Raw genomic sequence first — 15,544 nt, 5'->3', positions numbered from 1 at the left:
CATCCCATCTGTAACTTACAACTCTGCAGACTTTGCAGAGTTGTGTGTGTGTGTGTGTGTGTGTGTGTGTGTGTGTGTTATACTTTGGGTGCAATATATCAGGACATGTTTCTTCCCCTTTTTAAATTTACGTGCTTTTAATTAGTAACTTATTTGTTTGCCCTCCTTATTACAACGTGTTTTTTTATTATTAATATATGACATGAGTTGAAAACGGCAAACGTGGAATGCTTAGCTCATTGCAAGGCCATTTTCTCCTTAGTTGTAGATTTTTTTTAGCTGGTGTGCAGAGTATTTGTGCAGAAAGACGAGAGAGCATCGGGTTACAAACGTTTTGCAATTCAGTCCTTTTTTCTTTTCTTTTCTTTTTAATAGTGCTGACTAGTGAGCCGGAAAACGATTCCCAAGTAAACTGATAAATGTTTATTGGGCTGTAAACGACCTCTCTCCCCCTGCCTGTGCACTAATGTGTTTATGTATAGCAGATTAGGAGCTCTGTCTAAAAAGTCTGAAATCGTAGTAGTTAATTCAAACTCATCCTCCGCAGGATTATATAACGTTACCCGGGTTCCTACCTCTTGTTGCTGCTCCCCCGAGGGAAACCATGAGTCATGCTTTCAGCGGAGCCCGGGAGGATCCTGTGTGGGTAATACCAGGCCCGGCCGCTCTCTCATATCTGCTGTGTGGGTAATACCAGGCCCGGCCGCTCTCTCATATCTGCTGTGTGGGTAATACCAGGCCCGGCCGCTCTCTCTCATATCTGCTGTGTGGGTAATACCAGGGCAGGCCGCTCTCTCTCATATCTGCTGTGTGGGTAAAACCAGGGCAGGCCGCTCTCTCTCATATCTGCTGTGTGGGTAAAACCAGGGCAGGCCGCTCTCTCTCATATCTGCTGTGTGGGTAAAACCAGGGCAGGCCGCTCTCTCTCATATCTGCTGTGTGGGTAATACCAGGCCCGGCCGCTCTCTCTCATATCTGCTGTGTGGGTAATACCAGGCCCGGCCGCTCTCTCTCATATCTGCTGTGTGGGTAATACCAGGCCCGGCCGCTCTCTCTCATATCTGCTGTGTGGGTAATACCAGGCCCGGCCGCTCTCTCTCATATCTGCTGTGTGGGTAATACCAGGCCCGGCCGCTCTCTCTCATATCTGCTGTGTGGGTAATACCAGGCCCGGCCGCTCTCTCTCATATCTGCTGTGTGGGTAATACCAGGCCCGGCCGCTCTCTCTCATATCTGCTGTGTGGGTAATACCAGGCCCGGCCGCTCTCTCTCATATCTGCTGTGTGGGTAATACCAGGCCCGGCCGCTCTCTCTCGTATCTGCTGTGTGGGTAATACCAGGGCAGGCCGCTCTCTCTCGTATCTGCTGTGTGGGTAATACCAGGCCCGGCCGCTCTCTCTCGTATCTGCTGTGTGGGTAAAACCAGGGCAGGCCGCTCTCTCTCGTATCTGCTGTGTGGGTAAAACCAGGCCCGGCCGCTCTCTCTCATATCTGCTGTGTGGGTAATACCAGGCCCGGCCGCTCTCTCTCGTATCTGCTGTGTGGGTAAAACCAGGGCAGGCCGCTCTCTCTCATATCTGCTGTGTGGGTAAAACCAGGGCAGGCCGCTCTCTCTCATATCTGCTGTGTGGGTAATACCAGGCCCGGCCGCTCTCTCTCATATCTGCTGTGTGGGTAATACCAGGCCCGGCCGCTCACTCTCATATCTGCTGTGTGGGTAAAACCAGGGCAGGCCGCTCTCTCTCATATCTGCTGTGTGGGTAATACCAGGCCCGGCCGCTCTCTCTCATATCTGCTGTGTGGGTAATACCAGGCCCGGCCACTCTCTCTCGTATCTGCTGTGTGGGTAATACCAGGCCCGGCCGCTCTCTCGTATCTGCTGTGTGGGTAATACCAGGCCCGGCCACTCTCTCTCGTATCTGCTGTGTGGGTAATACCAGGCCCGGCCGCTCTCTCGTATCTGCTGTGTGGGTAATACCAGGCCCGGCCGCTCTCTCTCGTATCTGCTGTGTCAACACAGCACATATGACGCTGTGTGCTCTTGATCATGGCTTTACTGCACCAATAACATGTTGCCGCCGTCAGCCAGAAAACCTTGTATCTTCGAACGTGTCGGGAATGAAGCTACATTTCTACATTGGGGTTTTGAATGTATTTCACGGTTTACTGACACTTGAAACTTAGAAAACGAATGTATACTTTCAATCCCAGTAAAAACATGACGATTACCAAAACTGGATATACAAACTGGTTTTTCCTCCCAACAGAGCAGTGACTTCTGTACTTGATGTTCCGCTTATATAACAAAGTCCCCCCCCCCCCTTCTGTTTCTCTCCCCCCTTCTGTTTCTCTCCCCCTTCTGTTTCTCTCCCCCTTCTGTTTCTCTCCCCCTTCTGTCGTCCCGTCCCCCCTCTCTGTTCTCAGCATCAAGTTACTGGCGGTGCAGGACTTGGCGGAGCGTGAGGCACTTGATAAGGTACAGAACGAGCTCTCCAACTCTCTCAGGTGTTCCCAAAACGACCAGCAACTAGTTGGCCTGTTTGTTATGAGTAGTTCTTGAGACTTGTGACAAAGGACTTGAGACTTGACTCGAGACTTGTCACAAAGGACTTGTACCTAAAATACTTTAAAAAGCAGCCCTGGTAAAAGGCCAATCAACACCGGGGTTAATGGCCTTGCCCAGCGCCCCATGGACGGCCCATCCAGGATTCTATGGAGTTCCTGCTATACGTTTCTCACTTCATCGCTCCTTCATACCAATATACTCACACACACACACACACACACACACACACACACACACACACACACACACACACACACACACACACACACACACACACAATCTCTCTTACACACTCACTCACTCACTCACTCACTCACTCTCTCTCTCTCTTACACACATACAAACTCTCAATAGAAGCTCTCATGTGTAAACCTCTGCTATTTCTAGGCTCATATTTGGGTTGAACCATACTGCCTCTTGCCTGTGCTTTGCTGCTAAAAATATGACCGTGGTTGCTATGTGTGTTGTGCGTGCGTGTGGGGAGTGGAGGACGTCCTCTTTACCAGTTGTTGTGGATTAAGATACATGACACATTGGCCACCCATGAAAAAACCTTGTATCCCAAAAGCTAATATTTTTCAGAAATTAACCCGTTGAGATGTATTTTAAGATTCTACCACTCTACAGCAGTTGCCAGTAGCCATGGTGACATCATCATTAGAATGTTCAGGATTCTCAACATTCTAATCTCCATACGTGAGCTAGTACACCTGGACATACCTTTTAGTTAAATGATTACAGATTCATTGATTGTGTTTTGCACTGTCGAGTCTTGGCTTTAGGCAGAATCGCAACAGTGGTTTAAGAGAAGTTATTTTGAACGTGTTCATTCGTTCATTGCGCACTAGTTGGATGACGTGTTGCGCATGTTATGACTTTGAGCATCTGCCGTTTCCACGGCAACGACGGCACATAAGTGACTATGCGATGCGTCGGTCATGAATATTCGAATTCTTAAAATGTCATGTCAGTGTTAGCCGCGAGAAACAAGCCGACGTAAAAACCAATAGTTAAGTTCAGCGCGTTCGTTCCCCAGTCGTTGGCACCACCCCTGTCATGCCTCTGTGGGGGGGGGGGGGGGGGAGGGGTACACAGAAACACTGTTAGTGCATCATGTTAAGTCAAGCAATTCCTTTCCAACACTGGCCACCATTGAACGTTCACACCATTGTGAAAAGTTAGGTTTGATCTGTTTTCAGGCCTATTTCTCCAGTCAGCTGTAGGATATTTCCTAATTTCCTTACTATACCTGCACTGGACATTTACTATTACGCTTGAATCCCCAAGTGACTTAAAACTAACTATCTCTGGGCAACGATGGTCTTCAGCATGATTTATATCTCCATCAGATTTACACCATCTCATCCCTGTTTACTCCCAGAGTTGTTTTCGCGGCGCGACCAAAATAGAGGTATGGTGATCAACATTCAGTGTGATTGACATTTTGCCAGTCTGATGTATCCGGTAGCCTCTACAATGCTCACTCTATTTCTGTCCGTTCTGTGGTGTCTAGTGCAAAGGTACATACATACACATGTAGCACAACAAACTCTTATGACTGTGGGTATGAAGACACAAAACTGTGATGGAATCGGGATGTAGAATATTAATCATTGAACCCTTCAGACAAAAAAAACTCAGACACATTTTTACTTAAAGTTGTACAGGCATATTCCATGATATCTGGAGTGATACCTGACCCCAGAAGTATGCAATATTTCCCATCTTTCAAACAATGAATTGTCTCACATCCCTCCTGAAAACTAACAACCTAAAACGGACGTATATGGTCCCTCGTCGCAACGATTCGTTATTGTGGAAAAAATTGCATCCGAATAGGGATTAGTGTTAGAAAACAAACCCACTTAAATATTTTGGCGTGCGTGTGCCATAACGTAATGTTCTATATTCGCCACTGGACAGCTCCCTGGCAGCAACCAGAGCCATGTGGGTTGTAAACGAGAAAAGGGGGAGGGGAGGGAAAACACTGGCATCTGGAACATGGTGCCATCTTGGGAGAAGAGCGAAGTAGAAGTAGGTCAACGGACTGGCACAGGCCACTCTCAGAAACGAGAGAGCGCAAGAGAGGGATGGGAGGTGTTCCTGCTGTCCTCGTTTCTATCGGTCTGTCCCTGCCCCCCCCCCCCACACACACACATACACTCCTCTGTCTGTCTCGTCCTGTCATGCTCTCTCCTTTTATTCCTTTCATTTCTTATTCACTTTTGTCCCATCTCCTCTCCCTCTCTCTGTCTCTCTCTCTCCTTCTCTTTGATGCAGCCCTTTGAGTCATAAAGTATGAATGCATTTTATTTGACTACACTGTGTCCGTAATCAGAAGGACGGACGTTATATGACACCTTTTTCCCGTCTTCTAAATGTTTAATGTCCTTATTATTTCCAGGAGAGTTGGCAGCATGGCTCTCGTTATGCACTGATACCAATACAGTTATCATCAGATATCGGAACAATCAATAGAGAGAGACTGAAAGTAGGTATTGGTATCAATACTGAAAGCTGATACCAAGAGACACGTGTCAACATGCTGTGATGAATGAAAACAAAGCGTCTATGTATACTAGTCTTTTCCCACACATACTGTACATGTAGCATTTAGCATGTACCATATGTCACAGCTCTCTAACGGAGTACAATTGATTAGATAGATAGATATAGTACATCGATATTTTTATTTTGACATTTGTCTTTGGCTTCACCAAAACAGCCCAATACATAGACAAACAACACAAACACAGATGGAGAATTCATCAGGGCCCTATTCCCCGTACCTGGTTCAACTAAGTCGATCAAGAGTCCCATTATCCAGATTCAATTAACCCGATTAAGCCGGGATTTTCCTGTTCCTCGAAGGTGGATTCAGTCTCGTTAACTCGAACCAGACTTGAGACTCTGGATAATTGCGCGCAGACGCTTCAGTTGAAAAGACAGCAGGTGTCGATCACAGAAATCCTGATCTTCTAACGGCATTGATTGATTGATTGTTTTAAAACTTTATTAACAGATTGCAGGCGGCTCAATAGCCTCGCCGACAAGTTAAATGCATAATCTATAGGCTAATTTTAAATCCCTCATTACCCCAATCAATCAGATTATATTTCTTTAAACGTTCCTGCTGGCAGTAGGTTTATGGATTGAATAATCAAATGAGATCTTGCTAGCGAAAATAATTAGTTCAACTGTTTCAGAATAAGGATACGGCTCTCTTATCCATTGATTGATGTATGGTGGATGTTTTACTTATCTGCACTGTGGTGTGACGGTTTGTCCTTTTGCCTTTCACGCAGACGACCCGCGTTCGAATCCCCCTCCTTCTAGTCTTTTTCTTCTTTTTGCAATGTAAATACTTTGGTGCACGTTTAGAGCTATATAAAGAATGACATCCTCAATGCATGTAGATTTATAATATTTTAACTTAAAACTAGGCTACTTTTGCGTATAATCATTAATATTATATTCCAAAAAAATTATATTGGAAACGCGGGGTTTCGAACTCGGGTTGACAGGATTGAGCACTAGCTGTTGGACCACTGTGGCAGACGGGATATATTCATTGTGTATCCATCAATGGACAAGAAACCCGTGTTTCGAATATTTTTCTTTTGAATGAAGTTTTATCTCTTTATTCTCAAATGCATTAATGTGACGTCAACGGCTCATTCAATTTCTCAAATCCGTCAAACAGCGCATCTCATCAGACATTTTAATCCCAGTTACAATATCACACAAAAACCACAATCCACGCATAGACACTTCAATTTTATGCTTGAATGAAACACAATCCGGGCGCTCCGTTAAGCAAATCTACAGCGGAGAATATATGAAACTAATCAGAGCCAAACGGCCGATAGGTTTCATTCATTAAAAATATCCCCGCAAGATTCACATTTACAATGTGCCGTTATTAAAATAACCACATGCAGTGTGTATCGCGACTCAGAGCGCCGTATATGACGTGCATTATTTTATTTAGGACAAAGTAAATCTATAGGCTCAATATGATTTATTATCAGCATTTAGTTCTATTATTATACATTTCAAAAGCCCCCTCTAGGAAAACGAAGCACAAAAACATAATTCAGAATGGTATAATGGGATCTAGACTGTGAGAAATATTTCAGGAAGCGAGCTGGCATTTCTTTGCGGGGGCGTGGCCATGGTTCATCCAGCTAACTGAATTTAACCCTGCTCCCGACCAGGCTCAAACTTTTTGATCTGTTGTCATGGTGATTTAGACAATCGAGCGTCGGGGAATGGAAAGGTCTGGCTTAAGTCAGGCTATGCTGGAAATTATCCGGCTAACTCAGTTAGCCAGGTACGGGGAACTGGGCCCAGAGCAATGGCATGTGGAATGAAAGTCTTGGATATGTGTTTGGGGGCTAGGGGAACTCTATAGCGCCTTCCAGGCGGAAGGTTGTCAAACTCACTATGAAGGGGATGCAAAGGATCAGACAATATTAGCTGAGCCTTGTCCCTATTCCAGAGTACATATAACTACAGTAATATGTGTTTACCCCAAACCAGCCCTGAAGGTATTCGAGGCCTTTCACAGAATGTTTTGTGTTCTCTTTCTTCCAACGTGGCTGCCTGTAACTATTGGTAACTACTTTCCAAAGAAAATACCTAATTACGTGCAGTGGTAGAGTAGGTAAAACACTGGAAAAGCATGATATTACTGTTTCACAGATCCACTGATCGAGTAATAAAAAGTAAAACACAGAATAATAATTTTTTTTGTGGATACATTTCTCATACATCAACACATGGCAATGGTTGTTTTGCACATAGCAACCGTTGTTTCTTCCAACATGGAGGGAAATGGGCGTTCTAAGCACTCCGTGAAGAGTTCCATCACTTGGGAATTTCCTACTAACAATTACAACACCATTATGTCCATTATGTCCTTAAGTCGAGTAACGTCCAACCATTTTCAAAAAGGTTTGTGGAAAAAAGTTACTACCAATTCAGCTTGGTTTTCTTATTTTTTACAACACTTGACATTTTTCCAGGCTGAGTCACTGGAGCCTGGGAGCCATGTTTAGATCTGTTTTTATTTCCTCTTTCTGTTTTGCTTTGTAACTAAGGAACCGTCTGCGGTTTGCCGCCAATCGCTAAGCAGTGTTTAATTTACTTCCTTCAGGCTGAGGACCGCTCTCCTTATGCAGAGAGTTGGATGATGTTCCACGCACGTTCCACTGTCAAACATCTCTGCCAAAAGAGGAAGTAAACTAACCGGTGCTACCTTTACTCGTATTATTTTCCCATAACATATTGAATAAATAATGTTGTATTATTGTTCCCCCCATATTTTCTAGTCTCTTAACACTTGCACGGCCAACCACGACAATAGTCGGGTTATCTCGCCAACCGCTGAGCGCCAAAAACTAGTAGTCGGGTTTTCGATCGTTTTCATCGTTTTTTTCTTTCATTATTATTTTTTATTCTATACAGTCTCACAGACCTCGGTGTTACCATTGGAACTCATTCTGAGACCCCGAGAGTGCAATACCGGCTGAATCCTGCTAGGTGGCAGTATCGCCTACCAGTTGAAACCGTATTTCACACTGTGTTGCATTGTATGATGCATTCATGATGAAACGATACCTATTATATACCTTTTGATTTGGAAATAGTAATGTGTCCAGGCAAGCAACGCGAACGCCTTTAGCAAAATGCACATATCGCTCCATAACGCAGCTTCCAGGAATTTGCCAGGATCACTCTGAAACTATACAATATTCACCACGGGATAACACGCGAACGTATACATGAAAAAATTAACTATTTTTTTTACATGTTGGCCGAAAGATAGTGACTGTCAAATGAGTATAGTATTGTCTCCATAGCTATAATATAGAGATATAGCCCTGCAAACATCGTGACACACAGTGAAAATCCCTATCTTTTAAAGCGTGTCCCATTGACTACAAGGATGGATAAAACGGCTGGCGCTGAAAGTGTTAAGAACCAAATTTCTTTTTGTGGGGGGGGTAAAAAGTTGAATAATTACTTAATAATTACACGGTGTCTGTGCAGCCTTGTTTATTCACTGTGTCCATGGAAAGGATAATGAACGCAGCCATAAAGGTATGGTTTCATTAAGTTACTGTTCTTATAACTAAATCACTGCAAAACTCACTTCATTTTTGGTGATTTGTGGTATTATGTATAGCAAGCTGTGACGTACAAGCATAGACAGCTCTGCGTAGGAGTGTGACTAGGAACCATATAACTATATAGCAGACATAATTGTCTAAAGATGGTAAGTTAGAATGTTGTGTTCATTTCATAGTTAAAGACGGTAGAGGATGAGTACTTTCTTGAGAGAAATCGCATACAAAATAAATCACATACATACTCGGACTGACTTTAAACCCTTCACACGGATAACATTTCACATTTAACACGATCAGATCATCAGTCACTTGCTCGCCTGTGGCCCAGCTATCCTCCATCACATTAAATTGCTATAACCAGAGCTATTTATTATTGGAGTTTGGACAGCAAGGTTTCAGAATGAGTTCTAGAGTGTCAGTGGATTATGACTCACTAGGATAAAGTGGCCACAACATAGCAGCCATACTATGCAACCTGACCAAACTCTGGTAATAATAAATGCCTCTGGCTCTAACGTTCTGTACAGAAGGAAACGCTAGCCCACTCAAGCCCAACACTCCCACACTAATGCTCTCAGTTCCCTTCAAGCGCTCCCACACTCCCGCAGAGCTATTCTGTTTATTCTGGCAGTATTAGAACTCACATTGGTTAACAGTGCAGTATTTTTTATATTTTCTTAAACGAACGTAGCTTAGTATCATGTGGCTTTTGTGTGGAAATATGTGTGCGTGTGTGCTCGCTGGTAGCTTAGGGGCAGATCATCAGGCCTTTGCCATTGGCTCCCTGCGAACATATCCATGCTATGTTGAGAACAGCTCCTCCATGCCTTCTGGGAATGTCAGTTGAGTGCATCTGTGGTGTCTGGCCCTGAATCCTGCCTGGAATAGGGAAAGACTTGATCATCATGTGTGAAATCCCAAGCTCCAATATAACCCACCTCATATACTGTAGAAGATAGAACCCACCTGACATACTGTTAGGGTGACCAGATGCAAAAAGATGTTGGTGGGACAAAGTGGGACAGATAGATAATGTAATTTCTTTTTTATTAGAATAACATGGTCTTCACCGAATAGATAAAGGTTAAATAAAAATAAATACAAATTAAATACAGAATTATATCTCTCCATATTCATCTTGGCACTGGCAGCCGGCTTGTTACCACCTAACATCTGTTTTAAATATTCAAACTTTCAGACCAATGTTTTTTTTTTGCTTTGAAAAGAGGGACATCCTCTCAATATGTGGGACATTCGGTCAAATGGTGGGACAGTACAACCAAAAGGGGGACACCTGGTCATCCTACATACTGTAGAAGATAGAACCCACCTGACATACTGTAGAAGATATAACCCACCTAGAAGATATAACCCACCTGACATACTGTAGATTAGAATATAGAACCCACCTGACATACTGTAGAAGATATTACCCACCTGACATACTGTAGAAGATATAACCACCTGACATACTGTAGAAGATCTTACCCACCTGACATACTGTAGATTAGAAGATATAACCACCTGACATACTGTAGATGATATAACCACCTGACATACTGTAGAAGATGTAAGTAAGTAAGTGAGTGAGTGAGTGAGTGAGTGAGTGAGTGAGTGAGTAAACTTTATTTGTATAGCACCTTTCACAGATAAAATCACTGAAGTAAAACATAGCAACAGTTACACATAAAACAATTCTGACACATCGTAAGCATAGGCATAACATAAGTAAATTAAATAACTAAATATGAGTGCAACATAAATGTCAGTCCTAAAAACAAAACAACAATTATAAATAAATAAACAAAGTATACAACCAGGAATTAATTAATTAAAAGCCTGTCTGAAATAAAAACGTTTTCAACTGTTCCTTAAAAGTGGATAGGGAGTCAATTGAACGCATAGAGAGGGGGAGGGTGTTCCAAAGGGTAGGGGCCATAAATTGGAAGGACCGGTCACCTTTGGTTATTAACCGGGTCCGTGGGACGACCAGGAGATTTTGGTGGGAGGACCTAAGTGCACGACTGACATACTGTGTAGAAGATAGAACCCACCTGACATACTGTAGAAGATAGAACCCACCTGACATACTGTAGAAGATATTACCCACCTGACATACTGTAGATTAGAAGATAGAACCCACCTAGAAGATATTACCCACCTGACATACTGTGTAGAAGATAGAACCCACCTGACATACTGTAGAAGATAGAACCCACCTGACATACTGTAGAAGATAGAACCCACCTGACATACTGTAGAAGATAGAACCCACCTGACATACTGTACTGTAGAAGATAGAACCCACCTGACATACTGTAGAAGATAGAACCTACCTGACATACTGTACTGTAGAAGATAGAACCCACCTGACATACTGTAGAAGATAGAACCCACCTGACATACTGTAGATTAGAAGATATAACCCACCTGACATGGGAGGGAGTTTAAAGGGGTAGTTCAGATTTTGGGACATTAAGTGGTGTGAGATACTTGCTAGTGATTTAGTACATTCATTGCTCATTGGATTTAGAGGTCTTGCCCGGTTCTGAGCGAAGCAGGAAGCTTCAGACAGGCAGCAAAATAATTTGCAATATTTATTTTACCTTTATTTGACCAGGTAGTCACTTGAGATCAAAGATCTCTTTTTCGAGCAAGACCTGGCCAAAATGGCAGCAAAAACAAAAAACAAACATACAAAAATACACAAAACACAGACAAAGACATAAAAGGCAAAGTGGGGCAAGGGGATACATTTGAGCTGCAGCAAATCAGATTGAATGGGATTGGGGGAGATTGGAGGGTAGGGTAAAAAGGTAGAAAGAGGATGGAAGGTGAGGCCCTGCAGGAGGTTGCTGGGGAGAGAAGGTCAGGTTAAAAACATAAAATATAACAGCACATTATGCAGTGAAGCAGCGACATTCTCCCATCTCATTCTTTAAAATGCCCTTAATTTGCTGCAATAGCTGCAACCTTTTTGTGATAGGCCAATCCCATTGCCACGCCCCCTTTTAGCTAATTGGCATGAATACGCACACGCACACTTGACCTCCATGCCAAATTTCAGCCTCCTAGGGCAAAACCTGTCTGGTCCACAAACATTTATCAACACTTTACCAATCAACCAAAATAGTGATCTATAGCCAATAAAAATCACAAAACCGCGGGCCACGTGTATTTATGGACGGTATTTCCTGTATCTGCTTCAGAGTGACGCGTTGTCTCGGGAACTGGTTCCAGTGTGACGCAGCTTGTTTCAACATGATTCAATAAACTTTGACCAAAATAGAAAAAGAAGGAAAGAGTTCGCACCCCTCTGCATCACTTAGATGTTGTGTCACATCATGTCACATGTGTCTCCATGGCGACTGTATAGGAGCCAAAGCACTCATGAGTTATACCTTATTTCTATTGGCTTAGTTGGCTACACTGTTTAGGTCTACATTTCAGAATACAATGGGACTTAGCTGTATATTTAGGTTATTGTATTATATGAATGTTTATGTTTATTTTTATTACCTTACATTGAAACGGCATTAGGAATATTTCTTTTTGTATTTTATTTTTTTAAACAAACACATAAACAAACATGACAACACACGATAAGATATACAAGCATTAGTTGTCAGTGCACATCCAATGAAATCACATTTTAGTTAATTGTCTTATATAGGATATACCCTTAATACCTGTTATCTAAAAACCTACACACATATGCTCTAGCTCGTACCCCCCCCTTCCGGACCCCCCATTGGATAATCCATCCACTTTCCCTCGCTCCTAACCAGACATTACCATTATATGCTAGCTTTTATTTTCTCCACCACTTCTAACCACAATGTCATTTTGGATTAATTGAGACCCAAAATTCTTGCTGTAGATATTTCTTGATAGATCACATCGAGATATGTAATAATCCAGACCTTTCGGCAAATTTTTTCCGGTTGAAACCATCGTGATGCTATCAGCTTTTTAGCCACTGTGATACCCGATAAAACCAATCTCTTTAGCTGTGGATGTACTGCACACTCAAAAACATCATTCAGAGTAGTACAGAGGGGTGTACAGGTATATTCCAAGTTAAGAGATTTGATAGTTGCTGGGTCACCTCTTTCCAGAATATCTTAACTGGTGGGCAGTCCCAGTACATGTGCATAAATGTCCCCTCGTCCCCATTTGTACATAAGGAGCATTTGGAGTCTTGTATAAGACCAATTTTTTCAGTCTTATAGGAGTCAAGTATGTCCTGTGAATATAGTTAAGATTGATTTGTTGATGGTCCGGGTTCCTTGATGAGAGTCGAATATTTGCCCAGGCTTCTTGCCAATCAAAATCACTTTCCAGGTCTGGTATATCCCTCCTCCAGACGGAGTCTAGGTGGAGGGTTTCATATGAGGACGTTAGTAATTGATGATACAAATCTGAAACAAAACCTCTTGATGTCTCTCTTTCATAGAAAAAATTGTGGTATCTGTGGTGTTCAATTGGTTTCGTTAATGGAACACCCTGAGTCTTCAAACATAACAATAACTGTAAGTAAAAAAGATGTGTGGACTTGGTGAGATTACATTTTTGTATTTCTTCATAGCTACAGAAACCCTGTTTGTTAAAAACATCCCCTAATGAGTGTATGCCTTGCTTTTCCCATATAGGGAATCTTATAGGTCGTTTTCCAATCAAGAGTGCATTGTTATTGAATAAGGGAGTATGATTGTGTCATTTATGTGGGTTAGGATATCTTTTTTGTGTTTCACGCCATATCTGGATCGCATGAGTAATTATGGGGCAAAATTTCCGTTCGCAATGCTTGATTGATATTTTAGTGTATGCGTCCTTTAGTCTATGTGGGGCTACTATGTTTTCTTCTAATTTTCTCCAGGATACTAATGCTTGGGGATCAAACCATGTTGTCAATGGTCTTAATGTGTACGCCTTAAAATAGTGGAAAAAATCTGGAAATGCCATGCCACCGTCTGCTTTATTTCTCTGTGCGGTGGATCTTTTTATACGTGGTGGTTTGTTATTCCAAATAAATTTGTATGTGGAGGAGTGTAATTTTTTCCAGTAACCCTCTGGAGGGGGTAACGGTAGCATTGAGCTGAAGAAGTTGATTCTAGGTAGTACGTCCATCTTAACTATTGATATCCGTGCCTGTACTGAGTTTTTAAGTTTTGCCCACCTATCAAGGTCGTCTTTGATTTTGTTTTGGATTTTTGTGTAATTGTGCTTCACCGTTTGTCTTATGGTGGGGAATATTTCCACTCCCAAACATCTAAAATGTTTTACCATCGGTATCTCTCCTGGGAGGGTTATATCTTTTTTTGCAGGGGCGTTAAGTGGAAGGAAAGCCGACTTCGGCCAATTTATCTTTAATCCCGATAAATCTCCAAAGTTCTCAATCAACTTGAGCAGATGGGGCAGTGTGGTGTTGGGGTTTTGCATGAACAGTATTACGTCGTCCGCATATAAACTAATTTTATGTTGTGTGCCCTTGATTACAATTGGTTCTATGGATTGGGATTGTCTTATATATTGTGCTAAAGGTTCTAATGATAGATCGAATAGTCCGGGACTAAGAGGGCAACCCTGGCATTAGGAATATTGATTGGATTTAGATAAAGTCATTGAACCGTCTTATTTGTCATAATAGAACATTCTAGAACATTCGTGATGTCACAGTATGATGTCATAATCAAACATACTATAACATTTGTGATGTCACAGTATGATGTCATAATCAAACATTCTAGAACATTTGTGTATCTATATTCAACAATTCTCTCAGAAGAGCTCAGTGTGCATCTTGAAACAGTGCAGAGCAGTACTGAACAGATAGACTAAACAACATAGATTGAAGCCTGCATTTCTAGACCAGGGTGCCTTGCCTACCGTTTTGCTGTGGAAAGAGCCGGCAAGTTGATTTACAGCTTTCAGCTGTGGAGGGCTGTGCTGCATGCTAGCGGAGGCTCAAGATGGATGTCAAACGGGTGGTGCATCTCCTGTACTGGCGTGATCTCAAGACCACGGGTGTGGTGTTCGGCACGGCTCTCCTGCTCCTGCTCTCCCTGACGGTGTGCAGCATCATCAGTGTCTGTTCCTATGTGGGCCTGGCTCTCCTCTCGGTCACCATCCCCTTCACGATATACAAGGGCATCCTGCAGGCTATCCAGAAGTCGGACGAGGGACACCCATTCAAGCTGTTCCTGGATCAGGAGGTAGCCCTGTCAGAGGACACTGTTCATAATGTGGCCCTGTCCAGAATGGATGCCAAACGGGTGGTGGATCTCCTGTACTGGCGTCATCTTAAGACCACGGGTGTGGTGTTCGGCGCGGCTCTCCTGCTCCTGTTCGGTGACCTGAGGCGCCTCTTCCTGGTGGAGGACCTGGTCGACTCCATCAAGTTTGCTGTGCTTTTGTGGATCCTCACCTATGTTGGTGCCTTCTTCAATGGACTCACTATACTTATCCTGAGTCTGGTTGGAGCGTTCAGCCTCCCCATTGTCTATGAGAAAAACCAGGTACAAGTTGACCATTACGTGGGACTAGTGAACAACCAGATCAAAGATATCGTTGAAAAGATTCAAGGTGCCTGGAATAAAGCTTAAGGAGGAGTGAAGAACCGTGGAAGTCATGAGAAGGTGGGGGGGGGGGGGGGGATTGAGGGATGGCTATTGGAACGGGGGATAGAAAGAAGGAAAGGATGGGTCTGGTGTGACCCTCAATGTTATTATTTGCTGAAATAAAAAAAACTTTTTTTTTTCAGTTCAGAATTCCTTTTTTTGTGTTCTCTGGAAAAACTACCCCTGGGATTTCAGTTTCCAGTACTTATTATTTTATTTTTATT

The 15,544-nt window shown here is 42.9% G+C and overlaps 2 protein-coding genes across 2 annotated transcripts in view; both read left to right on the top strand.

The window, feature by feature from the left end:
* eepd1 (endonuclease/exonuclease/phosphatase family domain containing 1) overlaps positions 1-15,544 on the top strand; it is a 68,799-nt gene that overhangs the window by 25,249 nt on the left and 28,006 nt on the right. Inside the window, exon 2 of the mRNA XM_084313142.1 lies at positions 2,425-2,476. Within this exon, the coding sequence (XP_084169268.1) occupies positions 2,425-2,476 (52 nt within the window). The remainder of the gene's footprint in view (positions 1-2,424; positions 2,477-15,544) is intronic.
* LOC311227565 (reticulon-1-A-like) lies at positions 14,673-15,305 on the top strand (the record flags this gene model as incomplete). The annotated part of the gene is made up of 1 exon (XM_084313286.1): positions 14,673-15,305. The coding sequence occupies one exon, from the start codon at positions 14,673-14,675 to the stop codon at positions 15,303-15,305; it is 633 nt and encodes a 210-aa protein (XP_084169412.1).

This window comes from Notolepis coatsorum, assembly GCF_963971535.1.
Source record: "Notolepis coatsorum genome assembly, chromosome: 4".
Taxonomy (NCBI): Eukaryota; Metazoa; Chordata; class Actinopteri; order Aulopiformes; family Paralepididae; genus Notolepis; species Notolepis coatsorum.
Note: the sequence above shows the minus strand (reverse complement) of the source record. Positions and strands in the feature narration are given on the sequence as shown.